At 32.7% G+C, this 24,910-nt stretch overlaps 3 protein-coding genes across 3 annotated transcripts; 2 read left to right on the top strand and 1 right to left on the bottom strand.

Moving 5' to 3' along the window:
• Positions 1-4,453: 4,453 nt before the first annotated feature.
• Positions 4,454-5,569, top strand: LOC130625987 (uncharacterized). The gene has a single exon (XM_057441110.1). It carries the CDS (start codon positions 4,808-4,810, stop codon positions 5,423-5,425), a length of 618 nt encoding a protein of 205 aa, XP_057297093.1. The 5' UTR covers positions 4,454-4,807; the 3' UTR covers positions 5,426-5,569.
• Positions 5,570-13,926: 8,357 nt separating this feature from the next.
• Positions 13,927-19,545, top strand: LOC130625664 (probable serine/threonine-protein kinase pXi). Its single transcript, XM_057440764.1, has 4 exons — positions 13,927-14,096; positions 14,512-14,582; positions 17,079-17,151; positions 17,654-19,545. The coding sequence occupies exons 1-4, from the start codon at positions 13,987-13,989 to the stop codon at positions 17,925-17,927; spliced, it is 528 nt and encodes a 175-aa protein (XP_057296747.1). The 5' UTR covers positions 13,927-13,986; the 3' UTR covers positions 17,928-19,545.
• Positions 19,546-20,366: 821 nt separating this feature from the next.
• LOC130625822 (uncharacterized) lies at positions 20,367-22,433 on the bottom strand. The gene is made up of 2 exons (XM_057440937.1): positions 22,212-22,433; positions 20,367-21,333 (listed from the first exon to the last, which is right to left on the bottom strand). Exon 2 carries the CDS (start codon positions 21,324-21,326, stop codon positions 20,601-20,603), a length of 726 nt encoding a protein of 241 aa, XP_057296920.1. The 5' UTR covers positions 21,327-21,333; positions 22,212-22,433; the 3' UTR covers positions 20,367-20,600.
• Positions 22,434-24,910: the final 2,477 nt, after the last annotated feature.

Genomic DNA, 24,910 nt, shown 5'->3' with positions numbered 1-24,910 from the left:
TGGGTATAAAGCACTACTGCTTGTTCAGTGTATACTATAACGTCTGTCGTCAGATTGGTCTGCCTTAAGACTTTTAATATGTTTTTTCGCTACAGAATATTTGTCCAGAATGCAGTTTTGGTATTTTGTCAAAATATCTGTTCTATTAGTGGATGTATTTGTATCCTACCTCAATACCTCTATAGTGCAACGTGTTCCCTCAGATTGGTTTATATTGTAAAGCTTTCGCATTGATTGGTCTGCTTTAGGACTGTTGATGCGTCATTTCCAGGGAGGGTATTTCTCCATAAAATTGTTTCTATTTGTGTATGGATGTATTTCCAGCATAAGTGTTTGTGCAGGGTAAAGTATAAAATTTTCTCTTTGATTGGTCTTTTAAAATATCTCAGATCTTATTTTGCACATACCTCAACTTCTAAAAGTGTTACCTTAAATGACGTATGGATGTGTCTCACATTTACAGACTTCTTTTAATTTTTCTGCTAGGATTTCGACCTTTACTTTCATCCAGGTTGTTTTTTAGCCATGTATTGTGGAATATCCCATTTACTTACTGGTTTAGGGAGGCTTTATTTGAATAGATCTATTAGGTCATTTTTTAAATAGTCTTATCCAAGCTGTCACTGTCGTCTCTATTGCATGTGTATATAGAACAAAACCGCCTTTTTAGTGCATACTATACATCTTTCCTCAAATCTAACGGCTTAAGACTTTTACTGTGTCATTTGCGAGGGGGTATTTGTCCAGAATATTGTTTCTATTGGTGCATAGATGTGCACCCAACCTCACTGAATGTTTAATTTAAGGCGTAAAGTCTTCTCTTGATTGGCGTGCTTCATCTTTTCGCGAAAGCGTATTCGTCCAAAGTATAGTGTCTATTTGTGAATGGATTGTTATCCAACATCAGTGTTGGTTTGGTTTATAGTGAATAGTTTTTCCTTCGATTGGTCTGCTTTGGGACTTTTGATGTGTCATTTTCTTGGAGGGTATTTAGTCAAATATGACTTCTATTGGTGGATGGATGTGTATCCAACCTCAATATTTGTTCAATTACAGTGTAAAGTCTACACATTGATTAGTCTGCTTTAGAACTTTCATTTTTTTATATCGCGGCAAAGTACTTGTCCAAAATATAGTGTCTCTTTGTGTATTGACGTGTATTCAACATCAGTGTTTGTTTAGTTTAAAGTATAAAGTCTTCTCTTGATTGGCGTGCTTGAGGACTTTTAATGTAGGACTTTTGATGTATCATTTCGCAGAAGAGTATTTTGCCATAATATCATTTCTATTGGTAAATGGATGTATACTCAACCTCAATTGTTGTTTTTTTCAATATGTGATCACTTTGCATTAATTGGTCTACTTTAGAAATTTTGATACGTCATTTCCAGGGAGAACACTTGTTTCTACTGCGGAATAATGTGGCATATTACGTTGGTTATAGCCTATCTACAAAAAAATGCATTTGTTATGTAGCGATAGAGAGTATTATAAGGGTAATATGCAATATTATGCGATATTACGTTGGTTATGGATTATTGACAGAAAAATATAATATTATTATGGAACGATTGAGAGTATTATGAAGGTATTATGCTGTATTCTGTGATATTACGTTGGTATGGCCATCGACAAAAAAAATTTGTATTTTTTATGGAACGATAGAGAGTATTATGAAGGTATTATGCAGTATTATGCGATATTACTTTGGTATGGCCATCGACAGAAAATTTATGTATTTTTTATGAATTATGAAGGTATTATGCAGTATTATGCGATATTACGTTGGTATGGCCATCGACAGAAAAAATATGTATTTTTTATGGAACGACAGAGAGTATTATGAAGGTATTATGCAGTATTATGCGATATTACGTTGGTATGGCCATCGACAGAAAATTTATGTAATTTTTATGAATTATAAAGGTATTATGCAGTATTATGCAGTATTATGTGATATTACGTTGGTATGGCCATCGACAGAAAATTTTTGTATTTTTTATGTAACGACAGAGAGTATTATGAAGGTATTATGCAGTATTATGCGATATTACGTTGGTATGGCCATCGACAGAAAATTTATGTGTTTTTTATGAATTATGAAGGTATTATGCAGTATTATGCGATATTACGTTGTTATGGCCATCGACAGAAAATTTAAGTACTTTTTTTGAATTATAAAAGTATTATGCAGTATTATGCAGTATTATGCGATATTACGTTGGTATGGCCATCGACAGAAAATTTATGTGTTTTTTATGAATTATGAAGGTATTATGCAGTATTATGCAGTATTATGCGATATTACGTTGGTATGGCCATCGACAGAAAATTTAAGTACTTTTTTTGAATTATAAAGGTATTATGCAGTATTATGCAGTATTATGCGATATTACGTTGGTATGGCCATCGACAGAAAATTTATGTGTTTTTTATGAATTATGAAGGTATTATGCAGTATTATGCAGTATTATGCGATATTACGTTGGTATGGCCATCGACAGAAAATTTATGTGTTTTTTATGAATTATGAAGGTATTATGCAGTATTATGCGATATTACGTTGTTATGGCCATCGACAGAAAATTTAAGTACTTTTTTTGAATTATAAAGGTATTATGCAGTATTATGCAGTATTATGCAGTATTATGCGATATTACGTTGGTATGGCCATCGACAGAAAATTTATGTGTTTTTTATGAATTATGAAGGTATTATGCAGTATTATGCAGTATTATGCGATATTACGTTGGTATGGCCATCGACAGAAAATTTAAGTACTTTTTTTGAATTATGAAGGTATTATGCAGTATTATGCGATATTACGTTGTTATGGCCATCGACAGAAAATTTATGTACTTTTTTTGAATTATAAAGGTATTATGCAGTATTATGCAGTATTATGCGATATTACGTTGTTATGGCCATCGACAGAAAATTTAAGTACTTTTTTTGAATTATGAAGGTATTATGCAGTATTATGCGATATTACGTTGTTATGGCCATCGACAGAAAATTTAAGTACTTTTTTTGAATTATGAAGGTATTATGCAGTATTATGCGATATTACGTTGGTATAGCCATCGACAGAAAATTTATGTACTTTTTTTGAATTATGAAGGTATTATGCAGTATTATGCAGTATTATGCGATATTACGTTGGTATGGCCATCGACAGAAAATTTATGTGTTTTTTATGAATTATGAAGGTATTATGCAGTATTATGCAGTATTATGCGATATTACGTTGGTATGGCCATCGACAGAAAATTTTTGTATTTTTTATGTAACGACAGAGAGTATTATGAAGGTATTATGCAGTATTATGCGATATTACGTTGTTATGGCCATCGACAGAAAATTTATGTACTTTTTTTGAATTATGAAGGTATTATGCAGTATTATGCAGTATTATGCGATATTACGTTGGTATGGCCATCGACAGAAAATTTATGTGTTTTTTATGAATTATGAAGGTATTATGCAGTATTATGCGATATTACGTTGTTATGGCCATCGACAGAAAATTTAAGTACTTTTTTTGAATTATGAAGGTATTATGCAGTATTATGCGATATTACGTTGGTATAGCCATCGACAGAAAATTTATGTACTTTTTTTGAATTATGAAGGTATTATGCAGTATTATGCAGTATTATGCGATATTACGTTGGTATGGCCATCGACAGAAAATTTATGTGTTTTTTATGAATTATGAAGGTATTATGCAGTATTATGCGATATTACGTTGTTATGGCCATCGACAGAAAATTTATGTACTTTTTTTGAATTATGAAGGTATTATGCAGTATTATGCAGTATTATGCGATATTACGTTGGTTATGGATTATTGACAGAAAAAATATGTATTTGTTATATAGAGAGGATGTCGGATAATGCGGTTTCATTTGTCGGGTCCATTTGGTTGGAGAAGTATGACTGAACGTCTGTCGGACTTTTAATATCGATAAAGTATGAAGGGTACTAGTTATGTTGTACGTCGTGTGTCGGGACCACTTAGCCCGGTGCTAAATGAAGTCGTTCCCCGCATAATACGGAAGATGCTTTATCCAAAATGCCATTCCGTGGTTTTAAACTTAAATTATTATTAGAATTACGTCATTCAAATATGACGTTTTGTTGCGTAATACACCGAAATGCATTGGGTGCGCATTTAGCAGGAGTTCGCGGAAAAAGCCTGCTGGAGGCACACGCACGTGTTTTTGAGATTTTGTATACCGTTGAAGTTTTCAACTAAAATAAAACCTTTCGAACTGTAATCATCGTTCAATAATGGAAATAAATAAAACGAATAATGAAAATCTAGATGATAAGTTGTCAAATTTTTTTTTATTATTCTTGGATATTATAAAGAAAAAATAAAAGCTAGAAATAAATCAAAATCGAAAATTTTTTTCCACCGGATACTTTGTAGATTGTAAAGAAAAACAGAAATATATATTCGAATCCATGGAAAATGTCGATGCAGCAGTTAGAAATCTCGAGATAAAATCATTATCCCATTTCTCTGTTTATCAAAAAGATAAATCATTCGGAGTTGCTGGTGAATTTTAAGTTATAATAAACACATCGCAAGGTATACAGTGTAAGGCTCGGTTTATGGTTCAAAATTCGAAAAAACTTGGTTGTCCAGCAAAAATCATAATTCGTGACATCGCCTTTTTCCCAGATTTCAAAGTAAGCGAATTTATTTTTCCATTACTCGTTTTGCCGTTTTAGTCTGACCATTTTCTGCTCATCTATCTAACTACCACAGGATGAAAACACTCCTGAAGATGACGAAGTTATGATAACACATGTGTCTGAGTGTGACACTCCTTTGCCGAAAAGAAGGAAGTTACTTTTCTCTAAAGAAGAAAGAAGCGCCATTGTTAACAAACAAATGTTAACTGACGAGTCAATAAACATCGCACAGAGTCTTTTGGTGTCACAATTCCCAACCATAGGAGGATTTCAAGACACGGTTGTTGGGAAGACGCAAAGTTTTGACATCGTGAAATACGAAGAAAATTACATCCAGTTGCTTCATGCTGGTTCTTTGCACTGGATATGCGTGGCAAATGTCAACAACAGGTATTGCCAAATTTTTGATAGCTTGACAAGTGGAAACGTTTCCGTAGATGTTGCAAATCAAATCGCCGCCTTTTCTTACTGCCAATCAGAAGAACTTGTTATCGATGTTATGCCTGTTCAGCAACAGAAAAATGGAGTTGACTGCGGCCTGTTTTCGATTGCTTTTGCTACATCATTAGCATTCGGTGAACACGCATGCGATAAGATATATGGCAATGATTCTCTTCGTCCACACCTTCTGTCATGTCTAGATGCTGGTCAAATGACTCCCTTTCCAAGTAAGCTACGTGCAAGAAAGAGAACTTTAAGGCCGAAAAAACAAATTTGGTAGAAATATATTGCGATTGCCGTATGCCATACAATACGGACGATGAAATGGTGGAATGTTCAAAGTGCATGGAGTGGTTTCACGATAAATGTGCAAACATTGCAAATGTCCAAGCTTTGTCACGAAGGAAATGGTTTTGTAAAAAATGTAAATAAATTTCTTCCAAAAAAACACATCATCATTCAACATTTCCTGTTTTACCTAAAATTCTACTTCCACAATAAAATCTGGGTAAATCGGGGATCTGGGTAATAAGTGCGGTTAAAGGAAGCCATATTTAATGCCGAAGTATTTTGAATAAGAGTTAATTTTAAACCACGGAATGGCATTTTGGATAAAGCATCTTCCGCATAATACAGCAAAGTGCATTTCGGGCAGGTTCGGGATCGTGAAAATCTTTGACTGACGTTTTTATTGGCTTATATCGACCACGTGACCGGACGCTTCTATTTTAATCGTCTAGATTTTGCAAAGCGGGAAATACGGGATTTTAGGCATTCTGGTTGGCCTAGCGCTCTCAGATATGATATCCAACCCCCCAGGGCTCTTATTCTCTTTTTGACAATTTCGCCAGGTGGTGTGCATATATAGCTAAAATGTTTATATAATTATTAAAATTAACATTATTTTTGTCAATATTTACAAAAAAAATAATAAAAATCTATCATAAGCTACACAAATGCAAGAGAAATAATGCTGACGTCCGCAAAGAAATTCTGACAAAGTCAGCATTTGAATCATGATTTTTAATTGTCATGTGACAGATATCATCCATACCAAGTTTTATAATTTATAACCTAACACAAGGGAAGTTATGATGTTAGGGCACTAAATTATTGTGCTTGAGCATTTAATACTTTTTTCCGCGTTTGGTTACTTTCGCAGAATATCTCTTTAGTGATGTAGCTATGAATGGGTATCCGATTTGCCTTTTTGCAAAAGTAAAGATTTACTTCAAATGGTCTGCTAGAACGTTATCTTCTTCGCACGCGATATTTCTTAAAAGTATCTTTCTAGTGATGTATGCAAGGGTATATTCCACCTCTGCTTGTCTACTGTATCGTACATATATTTTATTTGTCTTGTTCTGCTAGGGCATCTAATATTTCAATGGAGCTAAAAATTCTCGCAAAATTTCCTTTTCATTGACTTATGAATGGGTCCAGCATTTCTGCTTTATTACTGACCAGAAGATGGTTTTCCTTTGAATTTATTTGCCCTTTTAAAGGATCTAAGATTCTATATTGTGTAGTGTATTGGTCTGGTTTCGGACCTTTGATGTGTCATTACGCAGGAAGGTATTTGTCCAGAACATCGTATCTCTTGGTGTATGGATAAGTATAGAATAATACCACTTGTTTAATGTATAGTATATCGTCTTCCCTCGGATTGTCATGTTTTAGGACATCTAATAATGTCAGTTCGAATGAACATAGAATCGCTTCTAATGAAGTATGAGTGGGTATAGCACACTGCTGTCTGTTCAATGTATTGTTTGACGACTTCCCTAAGATCGACATGCTTTGAGACTTTTAATATGTCATTTCACGAGATGGCATTTGTCTATAATATTGTTTTTGGTGTTGTATCGATGGGTACAGAATACTAACTGCTGTTTAGCATCTATTATTGGAACATATCTTTCTATTGGTGTATAGATATGTATTCAACCTCAGTGGTCTTATACTATAAAAATAACCGTTAAGGTTGCAACCACTTTCTTTGATTGGTCTGCTTTAGGACATCTAACATGCTATTCAGAGAAGAGTAATTGTCCAAGAGATTGTTTCTATAGATGAATCAATGGGTATAAAGCACTACTGCTTGTTCAGTGTATACTATAACGTCTGTCGTCAGATTGGTCTGCCTTAAGACTTTTAATATGTTTTTTCGCTACAGAATATTTGTCCAGAATGCAGTTTTGGTATTTTGTCAAAATATCTGTTCTATTAGTGGATGTATTTGTATCCTACCTCAATACCTCTATAGTGCAACGTGTTCCCTCAGATTGGTTTATATTGTAAAGCTTTCGCATTGATTGGTCTGCTTTAGGACTGTTGATGCGTCATTTCCAGGGAGGGTATTTCTCCATAAAATTGTTTCTATTTGTGTATGGATGTATTTCCAGCATAAGTGTTTGTGCAGGGTAAAGTATAAAATTTTCTCTTTGATTGGTCTTTTAAAATATCTCAGATCTTATTTTGCACATACCTCAACTTCTAAAAGTGTTACCTTAAATGACGTATGGATGTGTCTCACATTTACAGACTTCTTTTAATTTTTCTGCTAGGATTTCGACCTTTACTTTCATCCAGGTTGTTTTTTAGCCATGTATTGTGGAATATCCCATTTACTTACTGGTTTAGGGAGGCTTTATTTGAATAGATCTATTAGGTCATTTTTTAAATAGTCTTATCCAAGCTGTCACTGTCGTCTCTATTGCATGTGTATATAGAACAAAACCGCCTTTTTAGTGCATACTATACATCTTTCCTCAAATCTAACGGCTTAAGACTTTTACTGTGTCATTTGCGAGGGGTATTTGTCCAGAATATTGTTTCTATTGGTGCATAGATGTGCACCCAACCTCACTGAATGTTTAATTTAAGGCGTAAAGTCTTCTCTTGATTGGCGTGCTTCATCTTTTCGCGAAAGCGTATTCGTCCAAAGTATAGTGTCTATTTGTGAATGGATTGTTATCCAACATCAGTGTTGGTTTGGTTTATAGTGAATAGTTTTTCCTTCGATTGGTCTGCTTTGGGACTTTTGATGTGTCATTTTCTTGGAGGGTATTTAGTCAAATATGACTTCTATTGGTGGATGGATGTGTATCCAACCTCAATATTTGTTCAATTACAGTGTAAAGTCTACACATTGATTAGTCTGCTTTAGAACTTTCATTTTTTTATATCGCGGCAAAGTACTTGTCCAAAATATAGTGTCTCTTTGTGTATTGACGTGTATTCAACATCAGTGTTTGTTTAGTTTAAAGTATAAAGTCTTCTCTTGATTGGCGTGCTTGAGGACTTTTAATGTAGGACTTTTGATGTATCATTTCGCAGAAGAGTATTTTGCCATAATATCATTTCTATTGGTAAATGGATGTATACTCAACCTCAATTGTTGTTTTTTTCAATATGTGATCACTTTGCATTAATTGGTCTACTTTAGAAATTTTGATACGTCATTTCCAGGGAGAACACTTGTTTCTACTGCGGAATAATGTGGCATATTACGTTGGTTATAGCCTATCTACAAAAAAATGCATTTGTTATGTAGCGATAGAGAGTATTATAAGGGTAATATGCAATATTATGCGATATTACGTTGGTTATGGATTATTGACAGAAAAATATAATATTATTATGGAACGATTGAGAGTATTATGAAGGTATTATGCTGTATTCTGTGATATTACGTTGCTATGGCCATCGACAAAAAAAATTTGTATTTTTTATGGAACGATAGAGAGTATTATGAAGGTATTATGCAGTATTATGCGATATTACTTTGGTATGGCCATCGACAGAAAATTTATGTATTTTTTATGAATTATGAAGGTATTATGCAGTATTATGCGATATTACGTTGGTATGGCCATCGACAGAAAAAATATGTATTTTTTATGGAACGACAGAGAGTATTATGAAGGTATTATGCAGTATTATGCGATATTACGTTGGTATGGCCATCGACAGAAAATTTATGTAATTTTTATGAATTATAAAGGTATTATGCAGTATTATGCAGTATTATGTGATATTACGTTGGTATGGCCATCGACAGAAAATTTTTGTATTTTTTATGTAACGACAGAGAGTATTATGAAGGTATTATGCAGTATTATGCGATATTACGTTGGTATGGCCATCGACAGAAAATTTATGTGTTTTTTATGAATTATGAAGGTATTATGCAGTATTATGCGATATTACGTTGTTATGGCCATCGACAGAAAATTTAAGTACTTTTTTTGAATTATAAAAGTATTATGCAGTATTATGCAGTATTATGCGATATTACGTTGGTATGGCCATCGACAGAAAATTTATGTGTTTTTTATGAATTATGAAGGTATTATGCAGTATTATGCAGTATTATGCGATATTACGTTGGTATGGCCATCGACAGAAAATTTAAGTACTTTTTTTGAATTATAAAGGTATTATGCAGTATTATGCAGTATTATGCGATATTACGTTGGTATGGCCATCGACAGAAAATTTATGTGTTTTTTATGAATTATGAAGGTATTATGCAGTATTATGCAGTATTATGCGATATTACGTTGGTATGGCCATCGACAGAAAATTTATGTGTTTTTTATGAATTATGAAGGTATTATGCAGTATTATGCGATATTACGTTGTTATGGCCATCGACAGAAAATTTAAGTACTTTTTTTGAATTATAAAGGTATTATGCAGTATTATGCAGTATTATGCAGTATTATGCGATATTACGTTGGTATGGCCATCGACAGAAAATTTATGTGTTTTTTATGAATTATGAAGGTATTATGCAGTATTATGCAGTATTATGCGATATTACGTTGGTATGGCCATCGACAGAAAATTTAAGTACTTTTTTTGAATTATGAAGGTATTATGCAGTATTATGCGATATTACGTTGTTATGGCCATCGACAGAAAATTTATGTACTTTTTTTGAATTATAAAGGTATTATGCAGTATTATGCAGTATTATGCGATATTACGTTGTTATGGCCATCGACAGAAAATTTAAGTACTTTTTTTGAATTATGAAGGTATTATGCAGTATTATGCGATATTACGTTGTTATGGCCATCGACAGAAAATTTAAGTACTTTTTTTGAATTATGAAGGTATTATGCAGTATTATGCGATATTACGTTGGTATAGCCATCGACAGAAAATTTATGTACTTTTTTTGAATTATGAAGGTATTATGCAGTATTATGCAGTATTATGCGATATTACGTTGGTATGGCCATCGACAGAAAATTTATGTGTTTTTTATGAATTATGAAGGTATTATGCAGTATTATGCAGTATTATGCGATATTACGTTGGTATGGCCATCGACAGAAAATTTTTGTATTTTTTATGTAACGACAGAGAGTATTATGAAGGTATTATGCAGTATTATGCGATATTACGTTGTTATGGCCATCGACAGAAAATTTATGTACTTTTTTTGAATTATGAAGGTATTATGCAGTATTATGCAGTATTATGCGATATTACGTTGGTATGGCCATCGACAGAAAATTTATGTGTTTTTTATGAATTATGAAGGTATTATGCAGTATTATGCGATATTACGTTGTTATGGCCATCGACAGAAAATTTAAGTACTTTTTTTGAATTATGAAGGTATTATGCAGTATTATGCGATATTACGTTGGTATAGCCATCGACAGAAAATTTATGTACTTTTTTTGAATTATGAAGGTATTATGCAGTATTATGCAGTATTATGCGATATTACGTTGGTATGGCCATCGACAGAAAATTTATGTGTTTTTTATGAATTATGAAGGTATTATGCAGTATTATGCGATATTACGTTGTTATGGCCATCGACAGAAAATTTATGTACTTTTTTTGAATTATGAAGGTATTATGCAGTATTATGCAGTATTATGCGATATTACGTTGGTTATGGATTATTGACAGAAAATATATGTATTTGTTATATAGAGAGGATGTCGGATAATGCGGTTTCATTTGTCGGGTCCATTTGGTTGGAGAAGTATGACTGAACGTCTGTCGGACTTTTAATATCGATAAAGTATGAAGGGTACTAGTTATGTTGTACGTCGTGTGTCGGGACCAATAAGCCCGGTGCTAAATGAAGTCGTTCCCCGAATTATGTTCTGCCCGGATCATATGAATGCTGCCCGGATTATGTAAGGCAGCTTGTCCTCTGTTTATAAACAGGGCAGAAAATACATAACCAGGGCAACATAATCAGGATGCAAGCTTCCTGTACAACATGACACTTTTTATATTATATATTAGGCACTTATGTACACAACAGTTAAAACTATTATTTGGTACCTATAGAACAATCATAATCGGGGCAGGTTGGCTTTTATATCATTCATCATCACTCTGACAAGCAAATAGCTTTGGTGGCAAAGTTGTTATTGTTCTCAAATGAAACAAAATTTCGTGAAAACTAAATTTTAAGATTCACAAGTTTAATAACTTTTCCCAAAACTTAATTCCTGCAAAACGAATATTATATATATTATGTTGAAATGTACTCACAAGAGGAGTTTATGCTAAGAATTGCGTCAACATTTTTTTCTTACTATGCGTAGTTTTTAATGGTGTTTTATCCCTGCAGAGAAAAATTATGTCAAGACTTTTTTCTTTCGCCATGCCTGGTCAATGTTTCATTCACAAAAGTTCGAAGTAAATGCTAATCACAGCCTGCCTGGCCAGCCATTTTATTAGCCTTTATAATCTGGTCACCACAGCATAATCAGCGCAAAAAAAACATAATCAGGCCATGTGTATATAATCCCAATGTCCTGTTTATAAACAGGCCATTTTCGCAATCTGGGCAGAACAGCTAGCTATACCCCTTTCTGAATGTTTTCCACGCTAAGCCCTTTTGACTCTAACAACTTATGTGACAACTTTTAAAGGATATGATGTGTGTGTGCTGTGTGGCACCTATTTACTAATATTAGTTAAGAAAAAAAACATCTATATAATAATATGCCACCGTGTGTGTGTCTGTAACAGACAAAGTGGATGTGTTTATTTTCCTTAGATGTAGCCGAGAAACTTATGTCTCAAATGTTAAACATTCTGACGTTATGGCGCGACGTCAATATTCTAATTTAAGTTAATGAAGCCATTATAGTGCACTTAAAACTTTAAGGCCAAATAACTTGGAAACAAGGTGGTGACGTCATTTTTCACCGTGTGGGCAACTAAGGACCACCTGGCACCAATTTGGGTATGGATGGGTTGATGACATCATTAAAAACCCTTTAACCCACAATATTTCCGTCTCCGTTTGTCAAAAGTACATGATCATATACATTTGTTTTTTGTTGTTCAAGATCTATACAATGAAGGCAATGGGTATACAAATTTTTTTTGTGATATTTAGCAGGTCCTTGGTGATGTCAGCAAAATTTTTAAACCCTTATACAGGCCTCGTCAGGAATGGCGTGCGATCGCACGTGCCCACACACACGCCTGTACGATCTTCGCACGCTAAAAAATAACACTAAATACCTCAGGCGTGCACTAATCGGGGAATTTTTTTTTTTCTGACGACGAATAAGTTGTAAATTATTTATTTTTAAGGTCACTTGCGAGTAAAGCTACACATCTTTGAGAGTACTGGTACAAATAAATGCGAGTAAAATAATTCAGAGTGAGAGTACAATGCGAGTACAATAAGAGTACAATAAGAGTAATCTTTTTAATAACCCAAGTACGCAATAATTAAACTACTCGCCAGTAAATCCTTAAAAAGATATATCATGTTACTCGCGAGTTATATTAAAGAAAAAAATTTAAATTTTTTTTAATTTAGTTGCTCTTTTTAAATTAAAAAAAAAATTAAAAAATAAATTTCAAATAAAGTTCAACCTTTCTGTCTACTTCTTTAAATGCTTTCGCTACTTTCATTATGTGAAATCACTTCCAGCATGTTCTTTCACAACCAGAGAGTCAGCATGATATCTAATTATAGTTATGGTGATCAATTGCCACATGCAGAAAGACTTTTTCTTGTGTTGTTTTAAAAATTATACAGAATGTGCTGCTGTTGTTTTGGAAGTTATTTATAACGGAGGAGGGTGTTATGACGAAAATTTTCTGTCTTTTTTATTTTAGCTAAAGAAAAAAATTTTGTTATATATTGTCATAACAATTTTAGTCTTAACCACGTTTAACCACGTAACTACTTTTACAATTACAAAGTTGGCGTCTAGTATTTTTTGCTTGCAGCCCTTTCTTTCTTTGAGTTAAAAAAATACTATTTGACCATAGTCTATATTTAACGTATAATTTTTATTTTGTTCAGTAGTGTTTTTATAATTTTTATAGTTTTTGATTTTATAATTCAACCTTTATTAATTAATATTAATCTTCAAGCACACAAAAGGCACTGCTTAGCAGGGGTTTTGTGAAAATTTATTTGAAAAAAAATATCCTTATATACTCACTTTTTCAATACTATTGCTAAATTTCACTCATTGTGTACTTTCCACCCTTCCATCATGTCTGATTGTTTAACCAAGCTAGATTAACAACTGTTGTTGCTGGTTATCAAACATCTCCAAGTTAAAATTTCACAATGGTTTGTGAAACTATTCATTTAAATCAAGCTGTACAGCTTTACAAACCATTCAATCAAGCTTTATAAAACAAAATTTTTATTTAATGTCAAAAATCTTCAGTTTAACTGCTACTCGTTTTATGCCCTATCCTTCTCATACTTGTGTATAGTTGCCTGCCATTTTGGCTGTATGCTTATGTGTATTAAATAATTCATAAATATTTTGTTCTTTCAGTTATTTTATAAAAAATGTGTTTTCGAAATCATCAATAATGAGTGTGTTCCTCGACAGAGTTTTCGGTTCCTGTTTTCGTACTTGGGTGTGGAGTAATCCGGAGACAGGACAACAAAAATATATTGATTATTTGCCAAAAAGGAAATGGTAAGAAATATCTTTTTGTCAGTGTGCATTATGTGTCGTTGTTTTTGTAAAAATATAATGGATTTGTAGATTACCAAAATTTATTAAAACATGGGTGGTATCTTAGAGAGGATACCTGTCTCTCTTCCCTGCTTTCGCCATTGCCCTGTGTTTTTTTACGCTCTCTTTTTTCCTTCTCTCATCAAAAATATCAAAAAGGGAAAAATGATGCGTTTAGTTCACTAGACTAGTGCTATCTATAAACAAAGCCAAAATATTTTTGAAAACTAAAGCCGATGAAAAAACATCAACAACAACAGTGCAGAAACAACTCTTACTTTTATTAATTGTTATAATTCGCCTTATAGCAAATCTATTTGTAACAAGCCCTAGACATGTCTATATGTGAATGTGATAAGATTTCTGTATTTTGTAGGAGATACAATGACGAAAACCTTATGAATGATCTAAATGACAACAACAGTTGGGATGTTATGGATTTGACTGGTACGACTTTTGATTTTTAAGGTCATATTAATGGCTCCATTTTGTGATTTCTTGAAAAGAGATAATCATTTTTTGATCATTTTTACAAAAAAAATACAAGAAAGATTATAATATACAATAAAAACATTTTTATGATGGTATTAGCTTGTACATTCTAAATAACGTTGTAATAACCAGACCATCCACAAGCACAGGAAATTACATTCCTCACGTTATAGCAACAATATAGACAACCGGTTTATAAATAATTACTTTTTATGGTTTAATGGTATTTTCCAAAAATTAAAAGTATCGAGTAGTTTTGCTTATGTTATAACGAAGTGTATATCTGGCATTTTTCAGGAGACAGTAAATTTTATTATTATCCAGTTATGCCCTGATAGAGCTTTAAAAAATTGGGGAACTTATTTTTGCAGTTGAAAGCTCCCCTCCACGAAACTAATGTCCAGTCACAAGGTGTTAGTAAGATTTTCTTTTCACATGTCAAGACAAATTATTTTCCAAAAATTAATACACAGGTCACACTCAGAATTACCTAAAAAAAAAAACTTTTGCTGCAAATCCAACTCCGATTTTGGTGATATATTTTCCCGCTTTTTATTTGTCATCTGCAAAAGTTTATTCCTAACAAAAAATATTTTTTTGTTTGATAAAACATTGTTTTAGCTAATATTATTTTTCCTTTGGAGGTAACATGTTAGTTTTGTGTTCATTGTCTATAATCTTTTCTGCAGTCTTAAGCTAAGTCACTAATGTCAAAAATCAATGGGCTCGTTTCCTAGCCCCTTTATTTGTGGCCAATAACAAGAAAATTTATGAGTTATTAAGATTTTTTTAAAAAAACAAATTCTACTTGCAAGCTTTTTCGCTGTCATAGTGAGACAAGCGATTTCTAGGATAGATAGCTAGCTAGATAGATAGATATATGCATATTTTACATGGCTAGCCTCACAATACCCTGTCTATTATTTACAGGAGGGACCATGGCTTTGATTGGGAGTCCTGGAGTATTTAATGCTCTCTGAGCTACGCAAACTCAATTAGGGTCAGTGCTCTGCCAGACAACTCCCTGCCACATCCAACGGCCCACATAGTGTGCTATCTCCCCAATTTCCCTCACATAGCTTGGACTAACCCGAGGGTATGGTAATATTTAATTGCCCATATTGAATCGCCGTCAAGGGGAATCGAACCCTGGCCTCCCGCACAAAATACGAGAGTGATAACCACTATACTACGACGCCATACAAGTAACATAGTGGTAACAAAAAGTAAAATAGTGGTAACATAGTGGTAAAAAGTAACATGTGGTAACATGGTGGTAACATAGTGGTAACATAGTGGTGACATGGTGGTAACATAGTGGTAAAAAGTAGCATGGTGGTAACATAGTGGTAACAAAAAGTAACATAGTGGTAACATAGTGATAACATGTGGTAAAAAGTAACATAGTGGTAATTACTTTAAACTAAACTTTAACGTATGTGCACCAACCTGGGGACAACACTTGCATAAAATCTGTTTAATTGACAATTGATTGTGGTTAATCGCCAGATTTTACTGTGCTGTTGGCTTTGCCAACCACTAAATATCATTTGAAGATTTTTATGTTGGGTAAAGTTTGTTTACTTCATCTTCAATTTTTTCGGCTTGTAATATGATGTACACACATGCACAGCAAGAATCGGTATTTACCAAAAGTAATATATTAGAATAAGGTGGTGATAAATCAAAGTAACAAGATAGAAACATTGGCAGAGGGGTTATACATGGCTACACAAGAGATGAATTTAAGTGTTACGTACGACGAAACTGTTTTTAGGGACTGATTGGTGGCCAAAGCCCAGATGATGTCGCAAAGGTCAGAAGTAAATCTTTGAAGCTAAATATCTTAGAAACAAAAATAGATTTTAACAACTTTTTTAACCTCGATAACGCATAAAATCTTTCTTTTTGTGCTCTTTCTTAACAAAGTAAAGCTATTCGGCCATATTTAACTTCTTTGTCCATCGAGAATGTAATGTATAAGATATTCACAAAAATATATTTATGATTATCTTTTTTGTTATTATTTATGATTATTTTTTTTTTTAATTCATATATGACAATTCAGCGAAGTAATTGTATTGAAAATTATTTACATTTTCGGAAACCTGCTTATGACCTGTGACAAAGTGTTTGCCTTCAGTTGAGTTATGCAAATGACTATAAAAGTGTGAATCGTTCATTTTTGCTTAGCATTCAGCATGAGAATATAATTGATATCTTAAATATGTCTGGTTTTTGTCTAGATCAGTGGTTGCTCTGCTTGCGCGCCTTTCGTAGCTCAAATGGGAGCTTTAAATGCACTAGGAACCTCTTCGCAGGAACCTTGTTGATAACAGTCCTATTAGAAACTTTCCTACGTAAAAAAATAATGATAAAAGAACGTTACATTGACAGATTTAAATTCTGGAACTGTGTAGGTTTCCTTGTATCATTTGTTTTGTTTTTTAGATGACGATCATTTTGTTCACTCAAGAACATTAAAAAACATGCAACTTCGCTTACATGACAATGTTTTTATCAAGTACGTATCAAATCTGCTGGATTCTCACCGAGTTGTCACGTGAAGTCCTTATAACACCTCAAATTTGACTCTATAAAAACAGTGAAAAGTTCAGAAATATTGTGTTTCTTTTAAAAAAATTTGTTTAGATTTTAGTGTTCTTGGTCGTTTGAATTTACCAGCTTTCTTTTTCTTGGAAATTCTGTTTTAATCAGACAAAAAAAAAAAGTCCTGGAATTTACTTTTTGAAAATGCGCGGTATTTATAGGCGGTATTTTAGCTTGACGGTCCAGTTTCAAGTCTGCACTGTCTCCAAATTAAGAGAGAGTTACATGGCTCCATCAGAAATATTCTCAAACTGAATTGGAACTTTTTGGAATTCCATAGCCGTCGTGTGAAGTTTATTTTATAACCTGGAGCAATTTCTGTATAATGTTCGTTTTGTACAAGGGCTAAAAGTTGCTTTTAGGATATTGTCAATTATTGTATATTTTTTTTTTTAATAAATCTTTATTTTGTTTAGTCCTTTAAATTCAGAAGATAAGGACAACAACAGCAACAACAACAAAAACAACAACAACAAGGATATGGACGTTCCTTTGGAAAAAGAAGCGGAAGAGAATACAGAAGAAGAAGAAATTGTTGTTGATACTCATGTTTCTCAGAATGTTATAAATTCGAGTCAAAATTGTAGTACTAGCAGCGATAATAAGGCATTAGCCAGTAACGACACCACTCACGACATTAGTAATTCAGGATTAGTTATTAATAAAGTTGCAGAGACTGTGACAGAATAAAAAAATAAGATATATTTTAATTTTAATTTTTAAAGACATGGAGGCGATTCTTAAGAAATTTAAAAAGGACATTTTCAATGAAAAATTTTAAGAATGGCAGCAAATCAAAAAAGATTAGGAAGGAAATTTTTGATGTGTACGGAAAAACTCTTAACGTGGTCTACTATATAACTATGCTATGCAAGTACATAAGATTGATTGAAATTATGAAGGCTCTTCTTGACAAGACTTCTTTTAAAAAACGAAGAAAAAAAGCAGATGCAAATATTGTCTTTGTTCATAATTGTTACAGGATATTCGCTCTGTCACGAATATCAGTAATTCCTTTGATATGTTAAAAAAAAGCCAGGTTGGTCAATCAGAACTGTATTTATTTTTTGAAATATTGGCATTCACATTTGTTCTTCAATTTTTTACAGCCTTTTATCAATGTGCTTATGCTGGTCCAAATAGGTTAAAAATGAGGTATATATCAGGAATTTTAGTCATGTAGGAAATCTCTAAGAGAAATAAGACGTTTATTTTGAGTCGATACTCTTAGGTTAATGTATTTATCGTCCATATTTTTGTCCGTCCGTCCGTCCGTTCTTTCGTTCGTTCTTTCATTTGTTTGTTCGTTCGTTAGTTAGTTACACTTTTTTTTATAAGAAGTTGGGACTCAGCAAATAATTTCTTTTGGCAAGTTCTAAGAAACTTCAAGTCTCAAATAAATAGTTTTATGATAAGACTAAAATAGTTTTTTTTCTTTATTTGTTTTTTTTTTTCAGCTATGTTTTGAACTGTCCGTTTGATTTTACTTATGGAATGCGATTGTGTTTGTGGCAAATATTTGGTTTATTTATTTATTTATTTATAGATTGTCTCTGTGCAGGTGCAGGTTTTCGTATTTATTTTTTAATATTTATTATATATTTATTTGATGGTGATGGAATTAGTCTTAACCTACTGTTCACTAGTAATAATCTTTCTAATGGAATGATTTTAGGAAATTTTGAATGTCATATTAATCTGAGGACAAAACTTTGAATTGATACTTTCGGCAGCCCAGTGTTAGTGTGGCAGTTACTTAGTGCTATTATATATGTGTATTATTCAGTACGAATGTACGCTAATTCGATAACAAAAGTCGGGAGGGGGGGGGGGGGGGAATGTAATGTTGAAATTATTCTAATCTAATGCTTTGTCCGCCTTGAGATTGTTGATTCACCAGTTAGTCAGAATTTTTAATATTTTTTGTTCCATATGTACATACTATGACGATATAATTTTAAAAAGCTGCATTTGTTGACTTGAACTGTAAATATTTGAATTTGTGAAATTAACAGCAGCAAGGCGTGGTTATTTACAGGTTGGTCAATGAGGCTGAAAAAAATCTAGAAAAACAAAAGGTTTTAATTAAACTAAATTAGTAAAAAAAAGACTCTTGAACTCTTGGTTTAATGTAGTACGTTGGACCACAGACATACTGAATGAATGTGTGTCTGGTTTTTATCTTTACAGACTTTATGCATATTTTATTTTGTTTTATAACTTTTTTATTTTCACTCTAATCTTGTATATATTTCACATGTCAATAAATGGAATAAGAACACAGAACAAGAAAAAAATTCGTCCTTAAGATTTGTGTTCATTGCATGGAATAAAAAAAATTATGGTTTCAGCTCATCAGTATCCATCTATAAAGTCTTCGTAGGTACAAAAATTGTCTGTGTGCGATGGCGCTTAATGTTTCACTGTTTTCGCTTTGTTAGATTTTAACGTGAGAGAAAATTTCACGCTTGCCCAGGTTATCCCGTAATAGTAAATCAGAGTATTTGACAAAACAAGTCAATTATGCGTTATCCCCAGCGTCGCTAGCCTATAGAAAAGGGAAATCCGCAAGTTTTTTAAATTTCCATGACAAAATTCACTTGACTTTCTCGTGAACAGCATGGAGCATTTTATTTCTTAGAACGCTATTCCGTGCACTTCATTTCAAGCATCCAATAGCGCCCTTCTGCTACGTTAAAAAACAACAGGGGTCATAGCCCCATTCCCCCATCCCCCTCGCCCAGCCGCCTGCCCCTACGCCACAACATCCGTATGTTATCGTACATATTTTTTCCTGTTTCTTGTCGAAATATTCAATATTTTTCGGATTAAGAACATTTGCGGCTAAAATTTAGACGTTTTTTAAAAAAAATTGTGTCTGTATCCTATAAATTTTTATTGTCTTGCATGTGTCCAGAAATAAAAAATGCGCGTCAATTCACTAAGTTCCCGCTTTATTAATTTTCAAGTACGTTTAAACCACTAAGGCTTACTAATTAATTCAAAACAAAAGAACTTAATGCTTCAACGATTTGAGTGATTGAAATCAACATTAAATTGATTACAAATAGAGAAATAACAGACGTTAAATTATTTTGTGTTTTTTTTTCGTTAAATAAAAGGGAATAACAAGATTTTGATAGACGGTTTTGTCTCCAAGTAAATAATTTTAGTATTATGGTATTTTCATTATGTTTTTGTTTTTATTATCGTTCTTTTATAGTTTAATTAAATCCAATGTAAATGTGAAATTTAGAAAATTCTTCGTTTTTTTCTTTATTTCTTTAATAATAGCAAGTAACAAATAAATTATCTTCGACACTAATATTCCTTTTATTGTTTTAATACAATCCTTAAATTCTTTTAACCGCGATACGGTTGATCAGATGTCATAATTCCACCATCAGCATACTTCTTGTATTCCAATCCCAACTCTCCATCGTATTGTTTCGATTTTGAAGTCAAATCTGCTTTCGTTACTTTATGATCATCAGCAACTGGTCTTTTCAAGATTGGATCCAATTCGTTCCCTATGGCATTGTTGGTTCTGGCATGACCTACCCTTAAGTTTGCCGGAGCACTGTTTGCACATTTCAATAATGCTTTTAAATTCTTTGCTATTTCTTCATCAGAGCGTGCATCGTCGTCATCAATGTTGTTAAGAAGATCTTCGCAACTCTTCTTGTTATCTTTATTTTTCTGCACAAATTTTTTCCAGGCGTCGTTATGGTTTTGTTTCAAGGTGTTGAGATCTTTCCATTCTTGATCAATCGTATGCAGTCGCGTTATTAGATCACTGATCCCGCTTTTCCAATCACTAATTTTATCTTCGTCTTTGAAATCAGCAAATTGTCCGCATATCAGTGTTCGCATTGTACCTGTAGGTACCACATGTGCTTTGTCAAATCCTGTTCCGTCACCCACTGGCATGTTCAATGCAGCACCAAGATTATTCACCACTCTTTTTGTGCCTTCGTAAAATTGTGGTTTGGCTTTACAAGCATCATCTGCTTCTTCTTGCATGCCAGTGTAAACATGACTAACATAAACAACAAGCAAGACAAATGCAAGTGTTTTGAAGAAAGCCATATTCAAGCTAAAATGGTTTAAAAAAAGAAGGATAGATTTAGTCAGATTTTGTTCTTAGTAGTACTACACGAAACTAGCACACGAGTCGTTACGTTACAAAAGAACCCATAATTATAAGAATTGATATTAGTATTCCACAAAAAATTAAATGCTAAACAAAAAGGAATGCAGAACATGATTTTTTGACCAAATTGTGTCCAAAATTAGAGTTTTATTATGAGGACAGAGTCACATCAGTAATAACGGCTCAGGGGCCGTAATAATGGCTCAGGGGCAAGAGGGTCTTGGAGACGAGGATAATGTTATTATGATTGGTAATACTTTTTCAGAAATGTCCTTACTTTCTACCTAGTATTAGAGTTGCTTAAAAACTACTTTTAAAAAATTGAGAGAAATTTTCTCAAATAATTGGTGAGAAGAAAATCAAACAATATCGAAGACTTTCGAAACTTCTACTAAAAGTTAACCGAATTCGCTCGCAAGTATTCACACAACAAATAAATATTTTGTTGAAAAGTAGGAAAAGGAACAGAATTGTTTCTTGAATGGGTGAAAATAATTATCTCAGCGGGAAACCTCTCTTTGTTTTTAGTTAAAAGCCATTTAACAACACAATCGCGCAAGGGTCGCCATTTGATGATAGGACAACAGGTGACAAGCATAATAAACTAGTTGTTAGCCCGAGAAAAAATCCACGGGTTCGCCGTTCGTAAGTACTCTGGTTATCAGATTTTCACCCGTTGTAGCTAAATATCCGGGAAATTGTTATTTTTAGCATCCCTAGCACAAAGCGAATCGGTTGCTATGATCTTATATATGATATCAATAAATATAAATTACAAGTCAATTAAAAGTGGAAATACAAAGAAAGCAAATAATACTTACTTTTGATTGTGCGATTCAACTAATAAACTGCTGCTAAAAACTTTACTTTCAACGGCTACTTGAAACCTTAAAAACTTGTTTTTAAAATGATTTTGTGGAGATACGAGTCCTTTTTATTCCTGTTTAGAAATGTTTAAAACATATTGAAGCGTAAAACTCACTCACACCCAAAATTTTTAAACACTTTAAACTTTGGAGCGCGCATTTGCTAAGGTAGCTTGTTTGGTGTTTAAATCGGGACATATTTTTAAAATCACGGTAATATGTTTGCAATGCGTGAAAATTGTTAATTACCGTTCGCTTAATACCAAAGTTGTCACGCTCTAGTGAAGACCTAGTTATTGGGGGAATATATTATAACATGTGGTTATACTTGTAAATGTAAAATTCTATAACATTACGTAGAAACCTTTACAGATAAATTTTAATTAATTTGCGAATACTGTGAAAAATTATATATAAAATCGCACAAGATTCTCGCTAAAGATACACGCTTTTTTATTAGATTATCGAAATTCTAACCTAGCAGCTGGTTATAATTCCTATTTTACCATTATTTTAAACATAAATTAGCTCGAAATCCCAGCATACTATTCTTATCAGACATATTCTTATAAAAAGTGTATATACTAAGCAAATATTAATTTGTGCAAATGTAGAAAAAATATATATAATATATATTTACAAGATATATATTTACATATAATATTTACATACAGAAAAAAGAACATAAAAGTATGTACAATGTATTTGGGAAATGTTGAGTATTTTGGCGACAATGAATTTCTCTAATTTGTGAGCATATGAACAAAACATGTTTAAAGAGATGTAAAATATGAATTTTGCTAATATCTAAAAATAATAAAGACACAAAATTATTGTTAGCTTCAAAAAAATCTCCAACTTGATTGGTTAATACACGATTAAGATATTTCTTATTTTTTCCATAATGCGGATTTTTTATTCATCTGGAAGGCTCTTAAAACTATTAACTATAAAACTACCCAAAATTTTACTAATTTGCAAAAAAAGTACAAACGAACGAATTAAAATATTAAAGCTGTGCATTTTTGAGGATTGAAAAATGTGTATTAAAAGCTGAAAGAATAACAATGCAACTAATATTTTTGGTAAAAGTTGATATATTTGGTAAGAATTTATATTTTTGGTAGAGAATTTACTAAGCGTCCAAAGTATTGTGCGTATAAACTATGCACAATGTTTTTGTTGTTAAATAGTTGTAACTCATGTGTGTAAAAATTGTGCATAAATGTGTAAAAATTATATTTGGCAGTCATAAAATTTACTAATTTAGAATATGGTAAAAAATATCATGGGACATATTTTTAGTGAAGATAAATTTTACTAATTTATTATGAGCATATTGTGGTAACAAATATGTTTTGAAGTGTGGAAAATACTTACTTAAAGATTTCAGATTTATACCGAGCAATGTAAATGTTAAGGGGAATTAATCCAATTATCAGTAAATCTCTGAATTAAGCAAGGTTTTTTGTTTCTTACACGAACCTAGTGTTGGGCTAATATCTTTAAATCTATGAAGTGAAAGTTTTTTTTACAAGCAACCGATTTACTAAGAACCCTTAGCCAGGCTAAAAATAGATACTGTATAAGCAACGTACAAATGAGCTTTTTGATAAATAACATGAAACGCAAATTAAAAAAACAAGTTCCTTACGGGCAAGAGCAAACCACGGACAAAAGTTCTGGATTGCATAACGCTATTTGAACATTCAGTCGAACATTTGATTGTTCATTCATAATTTTAAAATAATGTGGGAAGAATCTGCGATTCTTGTGCTTTTAAACATTACGGACTCAGGCGACCCGTAGAAAATACAAGGGAGTGGGCCAAGGCGAAGAAAAAAAAATGCCCATTTTAATATTATTGAAGAAAAAGTGAAGGATAGAATAGAATTCAGAGAAATGTTTTGCATAGATGTAATGGATTTTGAATTCATCCGCCGCAGTTTACCCATTAAGACATTGAGAATTAATTCTATTCAGACATCAAGTCATTTTTTAACAGCAGCTAACAAGTTCCATCACCGCTACAAAGAAGTGCGATAGGTGGATCATCCTACGGTGTTAGGCCATTCACCATGTTTTTTTTAAACTCCTATTTCTAAGCTACATTTTGATACCAAAGAAAATTTTCCCCGGCCTAGGTGGTACTTGACACCTTTGGGGCCTGGTCTATATAAGAATAGATTTGTATATTAACCAATCAAAAGTATGTGTTGGAAGGTCTATCAAAAGGGTTAATTTAGAATACAAAACCTTGTCATCGCTGCAGGAGAATGTAGCTATTGGTCATCATCTTTTCTGCAACTTCTCATAAAATTAAAATAGCTCTGCTCTTGGAAAATCCACGTTGAAGTGATAAAAATGCCTTAAGGTAGGAAAACCTATCAGAAACTGATACATAAATCACTAAAATTAGTGTTCAAAGTCCATGCAAGCAATGTTGTCGGGAATCGTAAAACGGGCACGACAAATAAAAGGATTCGCATAAGTTTCTTCTTAATAAAACTATAAAACGGCCACTAACAACTCACGTCTTGTTTCTCACTACGGCACAGAATGATACAAAAAAGATAGCACGTGACCATCTGTGTGGTAGTAACACTCGAGTAACTCCCTACATCTTATAACGTGCTAACACTAATTTCAACAAT

The sequence above is a fragment of the Hydractinia symbiolongicarpus genome, chromosome 14 (assembly GCF_029227915.1).
Source record: "Hydractinia symbiolongicarpus strain clone_291-10 chromosome 14, HSymV2.1, whole genome shotgun sequence".
NCBI classification, from domain to species: Eukaryota; Metazoa; Cnidaria; class Hydrozoa; order Anthoathecata; family Hydractiniidae; genus Hydractinia; species Hydractinia symbiolongicarpus.
Note: the sequence above shows the minus strand (reverse complement) of the source record. Positions and strands in the feature narration are given on the sequence as shown.